General features: G+C 44.8%; 1 protein-coding gene across 1 annotated transcript in view; it reads left to right on the plus strand.

Annotated features, from left to right (window-relative positions):
• The first annotated feature begins 2,211 nt into the window (after positions 1-2,211).
• The window catches only part of raraa (retinoic acid receptor, alpha a), a 74,267-nt gene continuing 58,592 nt past the window's right edge, over positions 2,212-17,886 (plus strand). The window contains exon 1 of the mRNA XM_070989860.1: positions 2,212-3,057. Coding sequence (XP_070845961.1) covers positions 2,904-3,057 — 154 coding nt within the window. The 5' untranslated portion in view covers positions 2,212-2,903. The remainder of the gene's footprint in view (positions 3,058-17,886) is intronic.

Raw genomic sequence — 17,886 nt, forward strand, 5'->3', positions numbered from 1 at the left:
TTAATATGTGGCTTCTTAGTGGCGAAAGAGGCTTTAAAAGCAAATAAAAGTATATCCATCTCCCCTGGGCTTTAAAGAAATGCTGTTGAAGCTTTTTGTCCTAATACATGCGCACCCTCCAGTCCACAACCCCTGAATACCACACACACACCAACTCACCATGACAGGGTGACAACAGAGCACTTTGGCAACAATCAATAAAAATAAGACGGCTAATAGAAGACCAGACCCATAAAATCAGCTCTCCATCTGATTAAGCGATACATCAGGGCTCCACATACACTACCTGCTCTGTACACACTCACACAACCACGCAAACAACATTCTTACTGTTGTTCTCTTAAATAATTACTAATATTTCCTTCATGTAGGAATACAGTGACACACACATGAGCCCCTATGGAATCACTGAGAACAACTTTCTGACAGTGACGCCAAAGGATGTTATGCTGTTCTGTTATACGGTGCTCCTGCAGAGACAAAGAGTCACGCCACCAAAGAATCAGACATCTTTGAAGATGTTTCAGTTTTAAGACATCAGAGAGAGAAAAGTGATAGGGAAGCTCGACATGAGAGATGTCCTGCAGGAGGATTCAAAGTACAGCTGCATCACCAGTGCACAGCAAGCCGCCAGGAGGCCTGGTGTTGTTTTTTAAAAGTACAGTTTGCAGTCCATCTTCAGTGAGGATGTTGATGTGGACCAGCGATTCTGCACCCCCGCAGATGAGCATTGTCACATGTACAGATATGCAACAAATAAAGGGAATACCTGAGTAACCAGGGGCATCCTGTGCCTTCATAGTTCTCAACTCTTGAGGTGGCACGGTGGAACAGGTGGTAACACTGTCGCCTCACAGCTAGAAGGTCCTGGTTCGAATCCCGCTGTGGGTGCTCATGGTGTGTCCTCCACCATGCCTTTAGTGCCTGCTAAAGGGGCCTTTCTGTGTGGAGTTTGCATGTGTGGGGTTTGCATGTTCTCCCTGTGCTCACCTGGGGTATCCTCCATAAAAATACCCCCACTAAAAACATGCAAGAAGATCACAACCTGACCAACAGTGACAACAAGGAACTGGTCCCTGGGCGCCAGTCAGCTGGCAGGCCACCGCTCCTGGTCCGCCGCGGAGGAAGGAAAAAAGGCGGAGAAAAAGTTTCACATATGCATGGCGTGTGCAGTTTCCCCTCCATAACTTCGTATGTTGTGTGTTAAAAAAATGTGACTGATAAAGGATTTGTAGAATCTATGCCGAGGAGCACTGAAGCTGCCCCGCCTGCATGTCGCCTGTCATATCCCGGTGCTTTATGTGCATCATTCAAGTGGGAACAGGCGCACAAACATGTCTGACTTGACCCCTCTCTCTTTACGGGAGTTCATCCATGATGTCCTGGTGTGATTCATGCAATACTGCCACATTCCTGAGCAACACTGTTCATGCAAAGACACATTCCTCCTGCTTTCTAAGTGCAGTCTCTGTCTCTCTGTGTTGCAATGATTTTACTTTTACTGCTGTGCATTACATCCACTGACTCATAAAAGGGTCATTACAGTAAAAAATAGGTTATGCTCATGTGACAAGCTGTATTGAAGAAGAGCGTCTCCCTTATTCTTGTATGTATTGTGGTGCTGGTGTGTCATTTTATGATAATTGTGTTTTCTTGGTGTATAATTGTCAGTGCCCTTGTGGGTGCTCATGCTTTCTGCAGTGGTTACAGGTCTGTTAGTACACGTCTTGCTCTTAATGTGGAGTTAAACTCTGCAGCAGAAATCTCGAGTGGCCCCAAATCGGCGTCTTGGTTCTCACCAAGGCCGATCTTCTGCAACTGGCGTAATTAGCAAAGTTTTCTTTTGTGTTGCTCTCTTCATTTATGTGTTGGCTCGTCTCCCGCAGTATTTGTAGTCTGTCACTGTTAATGAGCGTGCGTATGAGCACACAAAGCTGCGAGGAGACATCACACACCCACTGCTCTCTTTGCAGTTTTAACACTCCATTAGATAATTAAGGCGGAGGGGGTGTTTTTGTAACATTTCAGATGAGACATTACCATTAATTAGTGTCAAAAGAAAAGAACTGTTTTGCTTGAGCACTAGAGTACAAAGGGAAACGATCTCTTTACCTTGTCATTGGGGCACTAAACGGATCTCTCTCTCTCTCTCTCTCTCTCTCTCTCTCTCTCTCTCTCTCTCTCTCTCTCTGTTTTTTTTTTTCTTCATAGGCAGAGGTTGTTTGACTGCAAAGAGGAGGCCCGGCCAAGGAGAAGAGCTTTGTCTTGGCATCATGTGATCTGCGCATTCCCCAGGAGCGCTCTGCAGTGGAAGAGTGAATCTACGCTCTTTTGGAAGCATCACAACCACTAGCACCCCTATCACCACTATCACCACTCCTGACCGCAGTCATCAAAGCCACCTGTTCCTGACTCAACTTGCCTTCTGTCTCTTTCGCCCCCTTCATCTTCAAGATAAGCGATGGCCATGCGAGTTTCGAGCTCCCCCAACGCCTCTCGCAAATAAAGCCTTTCAGCTTGTTTCACAATACCACAGACAGGACGGATAAAACTCTCCATGGTCCTCTTTTATGCTTCTGCCCTGTGGTTCTTTTTATCTTTGTTTCATTAGTAACACACACGTTCAATAAACCGACTGGATTTGTGTCTTGGTGAAATCTACAGCAGCTGTTTGACAGAGACCAGCACCTGTTTCCAAAACATAAGGAGATTTTCTTTTTCTTTTCTTTTTTTTTTTTTGCAAACTTCGCTTGGCAGTCTTTTGGAATATCTACCACGTGCAGTGTCCCTATGAGGGATTAAATCAGTGCAGGGATCCACACTGACTCCTCTTTTCATTAGATCTTGCTAAGGTGGTTTTTCCAGTGAGGTCTGTTTGTGACTGGAGGTGGACTTGAGCCATCATGGCTGGGAAGGGCAACCCGGTGCCAGGCACCCACCTCAATGGCTTCCCCATGCCCACCTACTCCTACTTCTTCCCCCACATGCTGGGGAGCCTGTCACCTCCAGCCCTGCCAGGACTGCCTCTCAGTGGGTACAGCACCCCCTCACCAGCCAGTGAGTAAACTTTCAACTTTACTGTTTTTGCTTGCTTTATACTGGTTCATGTTTCAGATGTGGGACTGTGCCATGCTCTGGCTATTGTGCAGGTTGGTTATTGAGTGACAGGAGGCGGGGAAAGGAAGATTTACTTTCCTTTGTGTGTGTCCTGGTTTACCTGTGCAGCTGTAGCACGCCTTTTCCTGTGTAGCTCCCCTACTGCGTGTGTGTACATATGCTTGTGCCTGTGAGTCTGCTGGTAAAAAGGACTCTTTCATCTCATCCTGTTTAGATCATTCTTATTTGAAAGATGTGTGTGTTGGTAAACAGAGAAGCAAACCACACACACAGACACACACCCACCCACACACCCACGTTGCCTCCAGCGCTGTCCTTAATTTACAAGCCCACACACATCAGCACACTCATACACACACACATGGAAATGTCAGAGTAGATCACAAGGAAGTGCGGCAGGACAGCCAGAAAGGAGTATTGTTTATTTGGGGAACACAAATTTGGCAAGTGCTCCTGAAATAAATCTCTCAAAAGTTATCATCGTAGCCAGCCTTCATGCCACAGCTCTTTTATACAATCCATCAGAAGCTTCAGAACTGACTTGCAAAGTTGCTTATTGAAGTCAAACTAGGTGAAAAGTACTTTTTCATAAGCAAAGAGAAGCTGTTCGGTAGAGAGCTGATTTATACACAAAAACATCTGTTTAACAATGCTGGTGGAAGAAGTATTCAGAGCCTTCACTCAAAAAGTCCTTTTTAAAAGTTTTGAAAGCTCCTTTTCTTCAAAGTGAGAGTGCCATCATATAAAAACACTATGTACAGTGGCTGCATTCAGAATAAGGTTGAGTTTATTGCAGCTCCTCTATGTGCTGGTGCATATACAGTTCAGTCTATTACAATACATCATGCTTTGCATTGTCGACATGTGTTTTGCATTGTAACAAAATCTCCCTGTGAAGTGGGTAAAAATCTGCCAGTGCAATGAGATATTTTCAACACAGATCAACTTGTTTTACCAATTTTCTGGAGCATCTTGCAAAACAGATTTGCAGCACTTGAATAAACAATGTTTTAATTCGCATTGGGAAGCAATAGAAATGATCTCACTGCACTGGCAAATTTTATTTTATTTTTAAGAAAAGAAGATGTGAAGGACTTAAGAAATTTAGTTTTTTTTTTGTGTGTGTAATATGTAAACCACACACCACACAAAGCTTAGATATTCAGTTGAATTTGACACTCGTACAGTCCCTGCACCTCACAGCAGACTGAGGAACATTGACAAGCAGCTCAATAATCAATTGAACGGCTGTGGCAGCAGCAGAAGTGTGAACTAAAGGAATACAGCTGGTGATGCAGGCATACGGTCGGTTTGTGTGTATTGGTGTGGACAGGCCTGTCAGACCGCGGCCTCGCTCTCACAGGTTCAGAGGGGGTCAGCGTATTGACTTTCTATCTGCTGGAGTTTGTGTTGGCAGCCAGCGTGGAGGGAAGTGAAGAACAGTTAGTGCCCAGCCCAGTCACTCCCACTTCCCCTATACCAGATACCCCTCCTCGCTCCCGTCAGATTCCTCTTTTTTACACTGTTGCAATCATGTGTGTGTTGCTGAATGTCTGCGTGTGTTTCGGGCCACTCTCCCAGTGTTTGCCATGCGGGGCGGCAAGGTTCCTTCCCTTTTGCCTTGGATAAACATTTCCTGTCTGTAAACACTGGAGAGCCAGGGACACCACAGCTTCCTGACGAGCACACACGCACACACACTTTTCAACATAAACACAATCTTTGCCCTTCATGCTGGCTCACTTTCTCTCACTCCTGCTCCTCCTTGCATGCAGATAACTGCAGGCACAATTCACACATGCTCACACGCATACACACACACAGGATCAGAAACACACGTGTCTCCTTCTTTATGCTTATACACACTGTTACACAAACACACCACCTTCAGCCTTTTCTCTTCCTCCTCCTAACCCCTTTCTCTGGCAGATCACTACTCTCTCTCCTTCCCTCTCGCTCAAACACCTTTTTTTTTCCTTTTCATTTCTCTCACTTTCACACACACACCTACACACACAGGAAAGACAAGAGAGGGACAGACAGAGAGCCAGTGCCGACGGAGGGAGGAGAGAGAGTCAGTTTGTTTGGAGCTTGAACGAGAGGGATTTACAGGATGTCAGACTGGCGGCAAGAGTGGAGTGTTTTGGACTTAATGGATTTCATTGTTGTCTAAATGCACATGACTGTATGTGATGACGCTACACAGAGTGAAACATGCAGTTCGTCCTTGTGGAGATTGTTAGTTTTCCCTATTTAAGATAGTTTCGATTTAATTTGGGTTTTAAATTTGCCCTCTTTTGGCCCAAGTGGGCCATTTGACCAAGAGTCCTCAAACATAAAAGCATCTCTTCAATAGATACGAACAGAGGCAAGGGCTCTTAGTACAAGAAAAGCACTTAAAACCCACAATTAGTCCCATACATTGTGCAGCACACAGTCACATTAAAGCATAAACAACAGACAGCTCTGCACACAGCAGCAAACCCACCTTATATCTAATATCCCTATATCCTTATATCATCATTCACTACATATTTCTGTTGTCTCACACACATTAACTTAAGATAATTTCAAACCCTTCAAACCGTTGCCCCTGTCTCAGGCAGTTCATTCCACCTTTGATAAGACAGTGCTCTTTTACTGAGCTCTAATTTTGGCTTTGGCAAGACATAATTTGTGCCTGCAATTGTTCTTATATTGTCTGTCTGTTGTTTTTCATAGTTCTGAATCCAGTTTTTAATTTGATGCGAAAGTTTTTGCCTTGTTTCTTTCCTTAAAATCCCTGCTGAACTCATCATCTCTCCGGGTGGCTGCGCATACTTTTGTTGCTGCTACGCAGATCTTCCACATAATACATGTTTGATTGAGGAGTCTATATTAAATTGGCATTGGCAATTGATGTGGCAGCTGTACTTATACTCCACTTGACCAACACAAAGGTCGCCTCCTCTATGAAGGCAAGTATGATCTTGAATATAAAGCTTCTCCTTCTCCATAGCTGTTCCCATCTCCTCTCTCCTGTCTGTCCTCTGTGTTTTAAAGAGTGCACATTTACATTCTACATTGCAGTCTTAGCGGGGCTGCACGGTGGCGCAGCAGGTAGTGCGCGTGCCTCACAGCAAGAAGGTTGCCAGTTCAATCCCCGGGTCAGGCGGGGCCTCTCTGTGTGAAGTTTGCATGTTCTTCCCGTGCATGCGTGGGTTCTCTCCGGGTACTGGCTTCCTTCCTCCCACAGACCAAATTCATGCTCATTAGGTTAATTGATGACTCTAAATTGTCCGTAGGTGTGAGTGTGAATATTTGTTTGTCATTGCATGTGGCCCTGCAATCGGCTGGCGACCGGTTCAGGGTGTACCCCGCCTCTCGCCCATTGTAGCTGGGATAGGCTCCAGCCCCCCGCAACCCCGAAAGGGATAGGCGGTATAGATAATGGATGGATGAGTCTTAGCAACACTCAATTGTGTGTACAGTTTTGATTAAAATCTTCATTCATAACTGCGTTGAAGGACACTTTTCCATTAAACTCTCTTGCCTTTACACAGTCTGCCTTTACACAAGGCAGTAGCATACATCTTTATATTGAGATTGTTTGTCGGCATGATTTGTATTGGTAGAGTACCATTTTTGGTAGAGTGGATTTTTTTTTTCTGCACAAAATGCTGCCCATGTTGTTCCTTGTGGATTGGAGGAGTGTTGCATAAAACCCTGTATTTATTTGTTTCTGTTCAGTCTAAGTATGTGCATAAGATACAGGTGTAAACTGCAGATGGAAAAGGGTGTTCCCAGAGCGGATCATGTTGAGTAAACAGGCCTTGCCCTTTTGTTTTAATGTTGAACTTATCTGCCATCAAAACCATGCCTTTCTTCTTCTTTCTGGTCTCTTTCCTCTGTCCACACTCATCCTCCTCCTCCTCGTCCTCCTCCTCCTCCATGCTGTCCTTAGAGCTGTCCAGCTCCTCTGCCTCTGTTAGCAAACCACAATAGACCAATTATTTGGACCAAGCAGAGCAGAAGGGTTAATCAAGGACAACAACACTCTCTCTCTCTCTCTCTCTCTCTCTCTCTCTCTCTCTCTCCTCTCTCTCTCTCTCTCTCTCTCTCTCTCTCTCTCTCTCTCTCTCTCTCTCTCTGTCTCTCCAGCTCTTGCCTCCCGGGTTACGTCTTCACATCACATTATCTGAAAATCATCAGGTTAGGTTACGCACCGGAGCAGATCAGTTGCAGATATTGATATTACATTTATTGCCTGCAGCTTTATTACTTAACTGAATATTATCACCATTGATTGATCACGCTCACACACTGGCAAATGTGCACGCCGCTACATTGAACACAGCCAGACCTCCACATCCAAAAGAATGCTCTCATCACACGCACACTGGCACATACACGTGCACAGCTTTCATTAGTGTTTTTGATTAAATCCTTTGCTCTGCATGCCAGCATGAATATGGAAGTATCAGGCAATAACACCCCAACTATTGATCCCGTTATAATCATTAAAGCCTTCTGCTCTATGTCACCAGCTCTAACACCATGCTATTACATTAGCACAGTGTTATGAGGGATCATAATGAATGGAGCCAGCTTGCTACCTGCTGCCACCGCAGACTAATTGGCTTTTCCCCACAGAGCGCTCTTGTTTCAGCAGCTACAGTAATTGCTCGGTGCATGAGCGTTTCCTAGGATGGCTAACACGCACGAGCGCCATCTCTTCTGACTTATTAGGGGGCTTTTATGGCATTTATGAATGTACTTTTGGGCCAGAAGGAGGAATATGAAAGGGTATTTTCAGACCTCACGGAAGCTTGTGTGTGTGTATCACCTATCCCATTAAGCAGCCCATGGTGGAATGCACTGACCATGAGTAAATATGGATATGGTAATGTTGGGTAAAGTGCGTGTTTGTGTGTGTGTGTGTGCTGGTTTCTGGACAGACAGGTGGTTCCTCTCTGCCCTGGTGGTCTGCAGGAATCAAGGGGGCATGTCAGTACACTCCATGGGTGGCAAACACACACACACAAACTTTCACATGCACTGTACACACACTTTCACACGCACACACGGCTTGTGTGGTAGGGATAAGGATAATGACAGTGAGAAACACTTGCGGTGTGCTCCCGTTTGGCAACAATCCAAAGTGTGTGGATACGACACAAACACGCAAGCTATTGACTGGAGCGCTTTTTCTATCAGACCGCCAGGTACCATTTAGCCATTTAGCCACTTCAGAAACACACACACACACACACATGCATACACACAGACTCGCTGAAACAGTACCTATGGGAGCTGGTTGTCATTATTGGAAAGCCATTTTAGGGGTGCCAATACTCTGATGGCAAGGATGCAGGCTTATTAAACATGGCGTGTAAAACACATCTAGCATGGCAGCATAGCACTCATTCACCCCAGCTTAATGACCTTGTTAATTAACTGCAGAGCTCTGGGAGGCTGAAAAATGAGCACAAGGACTGTCCTATTCTTACTTTTTCAAAGAAGTAATTGATCTTACTTTGAGATCCTTGAAGTAGTTGAAGAGTTCTATTCTTTGTATTCAGATTATAAAATGATTCCAAGAAGGTTGATACATTGTAGATATATAACACTTGCTTTATTTGCACGTGTTTTGGTTGCACAGTCAAATATCACACAGCATGTCTTTCATTCACATGTAACAAGTCGTAGAAAAACTGCGGGTAGATACAGAATGTAGACAAAATAAATTTACATAAAGACAGCACCAAGAAAGCATTGTCTCGGCACTGCCTTTATAGCATTTTAAGGGTATATTGCTATAAGTAGCTGCTGTATAGGAGGGCAGCCTTATCTGCAGACAGGAACATTAATATTCCACAGTTCGTCCAAAGCCTGGAATATGTTCATTGCTAAAGAAAAGGAAAGCAAAAAAGATGAGAGCGACAGAGAATCAGAGAGGGATAGAGATGCAGATATGCAGGTTTCCTCCTGTGTGCAGATGTGACAGAAGTGAGAGCCTGAGGCACACGCACATGCACAGACACACACACACGCATGCACTCACACAAACATGCGCACTAGCTTTGGCAGCGCCCGTGTCCTGTGCCAGCATCATGTGCCAAAAAAACAGCCAGCTTCGCCAAAAGGGGCTCCCACCAGAAAACCCATCACCCTCTCCTTTGGCCCTCTGGCCTTCCCTCATATCTTCCTCAGTCCCTTTTTTTTAGCCTCTGCACATCTGTTGTTCTCTCCCTCTCATCTCCCCAGTCCCATTTTTCTTCCCCTGCTCCATCACTGCTCTTTCCGTGGGGTTTGTCCTCTTTCCTTACCTGATCCATCCTTCCCTGTCCGCTCATCTCCTTTCCACTCTCATTTTTCTTTAGTCAGACCTGATCATCCCCCCGTGCCACTCATCATTCCCCACACCTCTTTCTCTCTCATTCTCTAGTGCCCCCCTTTCCTCCCACCCTCCCTTTCTCCACCTTAGGACTTGACAGAGCTATCATTACCTTGCCACCTATTTACTCACAGCCTTTTGTTATTTTCCATTTGCTTTGAGGGGACCTGGGGCCAAATCCCTGCCCAGAATACTTGATCCTAGCCACAAGACTTATCCCGGAGCAGCTTGACGAGTGTGGTCCACTCCCCCAGCTCCCCCACCCTCTTTTTCTTTTCCTCTCTCTTTCTTTCTCTATCTCTTGCCCTCTCATTCTGTCTTTCTTTCGATTCGTTTTTTTTCCCTTCCATGGCCGCTTATGCAAATACGGGCCCTCCTTTTCAAAGAGCTGTCTACCCATAATCCGATGGATGGCTCCATTTTCAGAGCGCTGCACATACACACACACACACACACACACACACACACACACACACACACACACACACACACACGCACACACACACACACACACACACACACACACACACACACACACACACACACACACACACACACACACGCACACACACACACACACACACACACACACTTGACACACTTGACACACTTGTGCACACAGAAAGGCAGAATGCATCTCACACTCTATTAGAAATACAAGGACACATGCTATCTCCCATAAACATTCACACCAACTGGCACATATGTATATGCACACACGTGTACAGATGCACGCATGCACACACACACACACACACACACACACACACTGGAAACTGACACACGAGGACAGAGAGAAAGCCTTCCTCTGCAGCATGGGTGTTATATTTTGAGCAGCGAGTGCTTTAAGCTGTAGTTGGGCCATAGCAACTTCAAAACCAGCAGGCTGTCGCCAGCAGCCATGCAGCACTCAGTTGGGTAAACACTGGCATAATCTAAATCTCTCTCTGATGTGCCAGCGCAAGTATCTTTATTTCTGCTCTCTTCAAAGGCCCCGCAAGGAAGTCAAGACAAGGGTAAAGCGATAAGAACAACCCCCTTTTTTCTCTCCTTCTCTACGGCTTCCCTATCCTTTCCTTCAACCCACTCTCGCACTGACCCCCTTCTCCTTCCTTTTATCTCTTCTTTCCTCCCCATGCACACACACACACACACATGCACACACACTTATTTCTATCTGCTTATGCCCTTTTTGCAGCACCCATTGCGCACAGCCATAATTCACACTGACGCATACATTCAAATGTCAATGACTCTCTCACAGGAATCATTCCTCTATTGTCCTTTGATAAGCGGTGGGGATGACGGCATCTGTAAAATATAGGGCAGTTACCTAATGGAGGAGACGAGGGAGGGAAGGAAAGTGGAGAGCCGAGGAAAGGTTCTGAGAGGTTGTGCAGGTCTGCCCCGCGCAGCTCGGAGAGTGATTGAATTATCAAGCAGAGCTTTGCTTGTTGTCCAAGGGGGTTTCAGAGGGAAAGCCCTTTTCTCAGCGGCTAATGTGCTTTTTCAGCCCAGCACAATGGCTAGCTGTGTTGCGCAAAGGGGGTAAGAGAGCTCTGTTCGTCCAGAGCTTATGGGGCCACCAGCTCTCTCTTGGCACCTCTCTAAGGGGCCCCTGGCCACACTTAACCTCAAGCCTGTCTGCTAGCATTAGTACATTGCCTCCTCAGAGTGGAAAGATAATGTGCTGCCGACAGCATTAGCACACCACAGGCCTCAGTGTACCATTGGATAACTAGTGTACAATCAATCCTGCTGTTTGTAGATACTCATTTTCATTCCACAGATGCAGTCACTGTCTAGTCTAATAAATGCAATTTTTTGGCAAACGTAGAGGTCAGATGATATTATTTGTGTGACTCGTATGAATCAGTATGAATTCTCTGTGAATTGAGATGTGTTATGGCTGCAGTGATAGTATTTTGAGTGTAAATGCAAGAAGAGAGTGGAATTTAAACTTAAAACTGCCATATCAGCAAGTCAAACGCTGAGCAGATAAATTCAGTCATAGGAAAAGTGTTTGCCTCGTGCACAAAAGCTTAAATAAACTAAAAACTACAAGGTTGTCCGACCGGATAGGACTTTAAGTATGGAATGACCTATGAGCGTGCCAAAAAAACAGTAGATATCTGGGACTGTAATTATTACTGACCTACTGGGGATAGAAACGCTGACATATGCGCTCCAGAAGGGATTAAAATCGCCAATCAGCACATGCAATATTAAAATCAACGAAGTGCTCTAACAAAAATAAATTCCATCTGAACAGTGTATCCCGTCTGAATGTGCTTCACGAAACACAGATGTGGGCTGTAAATTCTTAAATCATCAGAAGTCTGCAGATAATTCTGGTCCAGTGGAGCTGGAGCTTATGTCTTTTATTCGAACACAATCAGAAATAAAGGTCGTCCTTATAGAAGGCTTACATAAAACAATTGGTTCTACTTTTAGTGCCTTTACTGCACCTTAAAATCACACTGTTGCGCTCGAATTCCATTTCTGTGCTTCAAAACGTCAGACATGGCTGCGTTTGCTTTCATTTTTCATCCTCCTTATCTCTCTGATCTCTCTTTTTTCTTGTTTCTTGCGGTCTCTCTCTTTCGTTTCATTGGGAACAAACAGCTGTTCAGCAGTTAGCCTGTGATCAGTGTTAAGAGGCACGTGAAACCAGCACTGGCTTCCTCATCCTCTCTCATTCTTCCTCACCCTTTTTGTCTCTCTCTCTCTCTCTCACACACACACACACACACACACACACACACACACACACACACGCTGCTTTTTTTAATCATCATGTCCCAGTCTTTCTACTCCTCACAGAGACATCCTGTAAGCATGCTCACATTAAGCGGACAGAGAGGATGTGATTAGTGACACAGCTTTGCCCTCTATTTGAAATGGCCTCCTAAACAATTGGTGTGCATTATGCCTTGATTAGTCCCCTAATTTGGTCTATGTCATGCAACAAACAGATGTTCACACACTCTCGCAGTCACACCAGGCACTAAACTGCGTGCCAGGAACGTGTCAGTCACTGTGGGCATTTATATCCTTGTATTTTTCATTACCCTCACTGTCACATCCTAATTATTGTGAACTACTTAACAAAACGTCAAGTGGCCATGCTATGACACACAACATATGGACAGGAGTCAACCTGAAATGCAGGGTGGGAGCCATTCCATGGTGGATTATGTCTTAATTAATCTCTGCCTTTAACCCAGCTTTGTGTTGGATGGATTAGAGTGTGAGGGATTTTCACTGTTGTTGTTACACACAAACTGATGGTTGTGAAACTGGTCAGATCCGGTGGAGTTACTGAGAAATTCCACAGTCAGTGACATTGACTGATCAGCCACTGCCAAGATAAAATCTCTGGTCTTTCACTGGACACACACACACACAGATGTGAACACACAAAGACCATACTTGTAGTGACTGTAACAACACGTTTCCTTCGTCTCCTAACTCAGACAGACTTGCGAACGGCGCAAACATGATGGCTTCAGTCGGGACTACACTGCATGAGTTTGTCCAAACTTGAATTGTGGTGGACCCCACAAATAGCGAGCGGTTTTACGGATCTTGTCTCTCTCGGTTGTTGAAGCTTAGACAAAGCACATTTTGACAAAGTACTAGCACCACACAGTTTACACAATGGCAGTCAGGTCTATGCTGTGCACTCAAAAAAAAAACCAACACAAAACAAAACAAATAAAATATGTCCCACAGCAAGCCAGACAAGGAAGGTTAGATTTTGTCGTCAGACATGCTATTGTGGGGGTCAGGACAGGCCTTTTTTTTTTAAATAAATTGGAATTATCCTTTAAAGTGACAACACACTGCAACTTGTACATACTGTACACCCACATACTGTGTGACTGTCTGAAGAAACACATCAGTGAAACAGGACATCTTAAAGGTAAAAGGCAGTGGTGACTGATCACCGAGAGAGAGATAGAGCAACACTACATACCTAAGGTCAAACCCAAGACCTCCCTCTCTGACCCGGGGACCCCTCCAATCGCTCATTCTTTGAAAGAAAGAGACAAGACTGAAGGGGAGGTTAGGAAGAGGGAGCGAAAGATCAAGAGAGGGGGAGAGTGAATGAGGGAAGTGGAGGGCCCCTGCAGGCATCTTAAATCATGGCAGGCCCGGGCATAGCCTTCACCAAAGAATCAGGAGCAGATTCACACTTTCCACAAATGACCACTGGCTTACTTAAAGACCTGCGGCAAGATGCAGGTGAGGGGGTTGGGGAGGGGGCGTTGGCAGTGAGGGACTAGCCCTCTTTCAGCTTTCTTCGTTCCCTCTCTGAGTGCTGAGCTCATGTGTTTCTGTCTCTCACGTATCTGTTTGCATGGAATCGTGCAGTTTCACTTATTTCAGGTGTTTTGTTTCATAAACCCGTGTTCATGCCCAAGAAAGAAGGTAAAATATCTCTGTTTACTGTTTACAGACAGAGAGAGAGACAGAGGAGGGAGAGGTCAGGTGGTGCCAGAGATGGGATTTCGCTGATTCAATATTTACTCATCAAACAGAACTATTTCCTGTAAGCACTTGGCCAAACTCTCGCTCTCACCACCTCAGGCTTTTGCTCTCAGTCTACTCTTTACTTTTGTTTTATCTCTCTCTTCCCCCCGGTTGTCTTTCTGTCCGGCTCCCTTTCAAAGTCGTAAACTTCCACGGAATCTGTTTTCCCTCTCCAGTCCATGTCATTTGTCTTTATTTCCCGCGTCGTCTTTCTCAAGTATTGACTCCTTCTCCCTTTCTCTCCTCACAGCGAGCCCTTCATCCTTTTCTTCTTTGCATTTTTTTGACCCTGCTATCACTCTCTCTCTCCATGCCCCCCATTCTTAAAACATTAGACACTGAATAAGCAGTGAGCAAACATCCATCAGTCCACCCACGCATCCATCCCGCCTTTGACTTTGGGAGTAATGTTGCTTTAAATATTATACTAACTGAGGTTCCCATGGGCGTGTGCAAGACAAATGAGTGTGTTTGCATGTGTGTGCATTTGATTAAGTCCGGGAAATGTCTGCACCTTTTTTAATTTTCTGTTTGTGAGTTTGTCTTTGTTTGCCCTGTGGGTTTGGCTGGTAAGTCAATGAAAAGTATATTTCTGTGTGCATATACACATACAGTGTACCACATTAGGTGGTTTTCTGCTGGAAAGATAACTATATGCCCCCCCCCCCCCCCCCCCAAAAGAAAAAGAAGAAACCTGAAAAAAGACGGCGCTCAGTCCTGGCAGATGTGCTGTCAAAGCTGGCGTCTTTCAGACCTTTGAAAAATAGCCTTTATGTCAAAACCAGCTCGCTTGGACTGAAGGCACACATGGAAAGTAGTGGAAGGGCTCCAGGGGAAAACGTTTGAGGGGAATATTTTAAGTCTTTATCATGAAGGTAGTCGTCTGTCTGTCGACACGTTTGGTGTGGCTGCTTGTACTGTATGCCCAGAAGCTGACGTAGTTTTCCCTTGTGGGGCATGTGTTTGTGCACGTGCACGCATGCACATCTGTCCATTTCTTACTATGTGCATGTGTGGCTGCGGATTCAAAACCATCCCACCCAAAGTTGGTGCTTTGGCCATGTTGCCGTAGCTGAATAGGGTACATGTGAGTGGTCCTCAAACCAAAAAGAACATCCGTAGATACTTATTGAGGCCTCCTTTTCTTTCCGTAAACCATGTCGTTGTGCTCCCCGCTCACATCAACAGCACTTACTGCTCTTAGCCAGCGCTCCCTGTCTGATGCACGGCAGGCCACTCAACAAGCTTTTCTCCTCTGCATTAAGATGTTTTTGATGTTTTTTGAGAACGAGCAGTTCACAGTGCCCTGGTCAACTCTCTAGAAATGTTCAGGCACATGTTGCTTTTTGCTTTTGTTTTTGGAAAAATAATGACATATAAATGGAAAATAAAATAGAAAATAAGAGACTTCAGTGACTTGCAAGGACCAGTGTCACAAGGTTTCTTGAATGTCAAGGGAATTCTTCCTTGCATGTCCAATTTATTAGTATATTTGGAGAGAATGACTGAGAGAAGACGAGGACATTTATTTGCTGAAGTTTCGACTACTGTGCTTCAAGTTGCTGGTGCAATATTATGATAGCAACAAAATTAAAAAAATTAAAAATAAATTAAAATCTGTTCATTCTTTTATCTCCATCCATCCAAATGGAGATAGAAGACTACCTGACGAATTGACACACGCTGACGTCAGACGCGTGCCTGTCAAACCAATCAATGTCAAGTATGGGGAGATGCAGCCCATGTAAGGAGGCGATGATGACAGGATGTCGATATGTCATGTTACGTTATTATGTGCGCTCGCTTAACTGACTTCTGCTGACTTTTAATGTCAGCAGAAGCATTTTAACCCTGGTTTACATCTCACTCATTGAATCCATCCTCACTTTCAATATTGCATCCTGGTACAGCTCCCTCTCCACTAAACACAAAACAAAACTCTCCCGTATTGTTAATCAGGCCAGCAAAATCACTGGTTCACCACAAACTCATATCTCCGAACTGTATAACCGCTCTGTGATCAGGAAAGCCACCCTGATCACAGAGGACCCCTCTCACCCCTGCATCACTCCTTCCAGCTACTTCCATCAGGCAGACGCTACAAAGTCCCACTAGCCTGCAAAGACATCTATCTATCTATCTATCTATCTATCTATCTATCTATCTATCTATCTATCTATCTATCTATCTATCTATCTATCTATCTATCTATCTATCTATCTATCTATCTATCTATCTATCTATCTATCAGATCACATGCCACAACGTAACAAACCACTAACCTTTGTTTTGGACCTGAGCTTTTTTTTTTTTTTTTTTAACATAAAAAAAGCTGTCCTTAAAGCTTATGAGAAGGGACTTACACGCCGCACTGTTTCCATCATTGCACTGCCTTTATTTGTAGCTGTTTTGTATGCCGGCGTGGCTCCATGCGAAGGCGTTCACAGGGCTTTTACTTTTGTCAGGAGCACCTCAGGTGTTGTGTTTCAGGGCTCTGAGAAGGCAGAGGAATGAATGCTTGCTCTATCACAGAGAGAGAGAGGAGAGAGAGAGGGGAGAGAGAGAGACACACACACACACACACACACACACACACCCACACTCACAGAGGGAAGTTCGCTCCTCACTCCACAGACTTCAAAGCTAGCTGTCCCTTGAGGAACTTCAAACGCTGGGGAGGCCATTAAAAGACAAAAATTATTTTCTGTAAGGTCGTGATTTATTTGATTGAAAAATGAAACCACTAACCCAACAGACATTATTTTTCCTTCCCAGGGCCTGCTATACCAGGCAGAACCTAAATTGCTACCAGGTGGGAATCCTCTTAAGAGCAGAAGGGCTCAGCCTGAAGAGCCGAAGCTTTCTTGCTTGCTCTTGTCTTCCAGCCTCTCCTTTGACTCCATATCTCATTTTGTCTCTGTCTCCTTCTCCATTTTTCTTCACCAGCCATTCCTTTATTAACATGTAAGAATAAATGCACACACCACATTTAGTCTCTTCTAAGCTCTTATGTTTGGTGTCATACAAATGAAGTGTTAGCCTACAGTGCTAGCAAACAGTCCCTCACAACCACCAGACAATGAAGAAAAGAAAACAGAGGTGGAGGAGGAGGAGGAGGAGTGTGATGGCTGTGTTTGAGAGAAATAAAGAAACAGTGAAAGCGCTTGAGAGAGTGATGGGCTTGACAGAGTGTTTGTTGTGAGACAGAGGGACAGGTGAATTAAGAGAATGGGCAGGTGAGGAGTGTCCCCTCAAGGAGAAGAGGAGGTGTGAGGTTTAGCTGCTTGAGTGTATAAGTATGTGTTTTTGTTTGGCTCAGCCTCCAGGATCTACAGTTCTCTCTCTTTTCTCTCATTTCTGTACTTTTCTGAAGTACAATCATTAAAGGCCCAGGGCTTTGTTACTCAAGTTGAAACATTTGACACAAGGACACTTCACTTCACCTCAGTCATATCGAGCACTTGCTCTTTTCTGTTGCCTTGGCATGCATAAAATTCAATTGTTCTCTTTGAACGTACCTCAAGAGCATCTGAAGATGGCCTGGCCCTTAGATTCTTGTGGAAGCATGTGCTGTGAGACTTCCTGTGATAGTAAATGAAAGCAGCCAGTTGGACATCCAGATATCCACTCATCCAGCCATTGATGTGAGAGCCAGGCAGCTCCGTTGAAGGACTGGATTTCATTTGAAGCAAACCAATCAATGTTTGCACTTGGTGTATACAGTATATGACAGAAATGGTGTAATGTGGGATTAAAACCAAAAATGTGTGGGCCTGGTGTTGCCCTCTTTTACATCTTGATAAGCAGAAAAGCAGCATTTTTTGAGCTGTGTATATGAATGCACGTCCGACATGTCT

This window comes from Chaetodon trifascialis, chromosome 21 (genome assembly GCF_039877785.1).
Source record: "Chaetodon trifascialis isolate fChaTrf1 chromosome 21, fChaTrf1.hap1, whole genome shotgun sequence".
Classification (NCBI taxonomy): Eukaryota; Metazoa; Chordata; class Actinopteri; order Chaetodontiformes; family Chaetodontidae; genus Chaetodon; species Chaetodon trifascialis.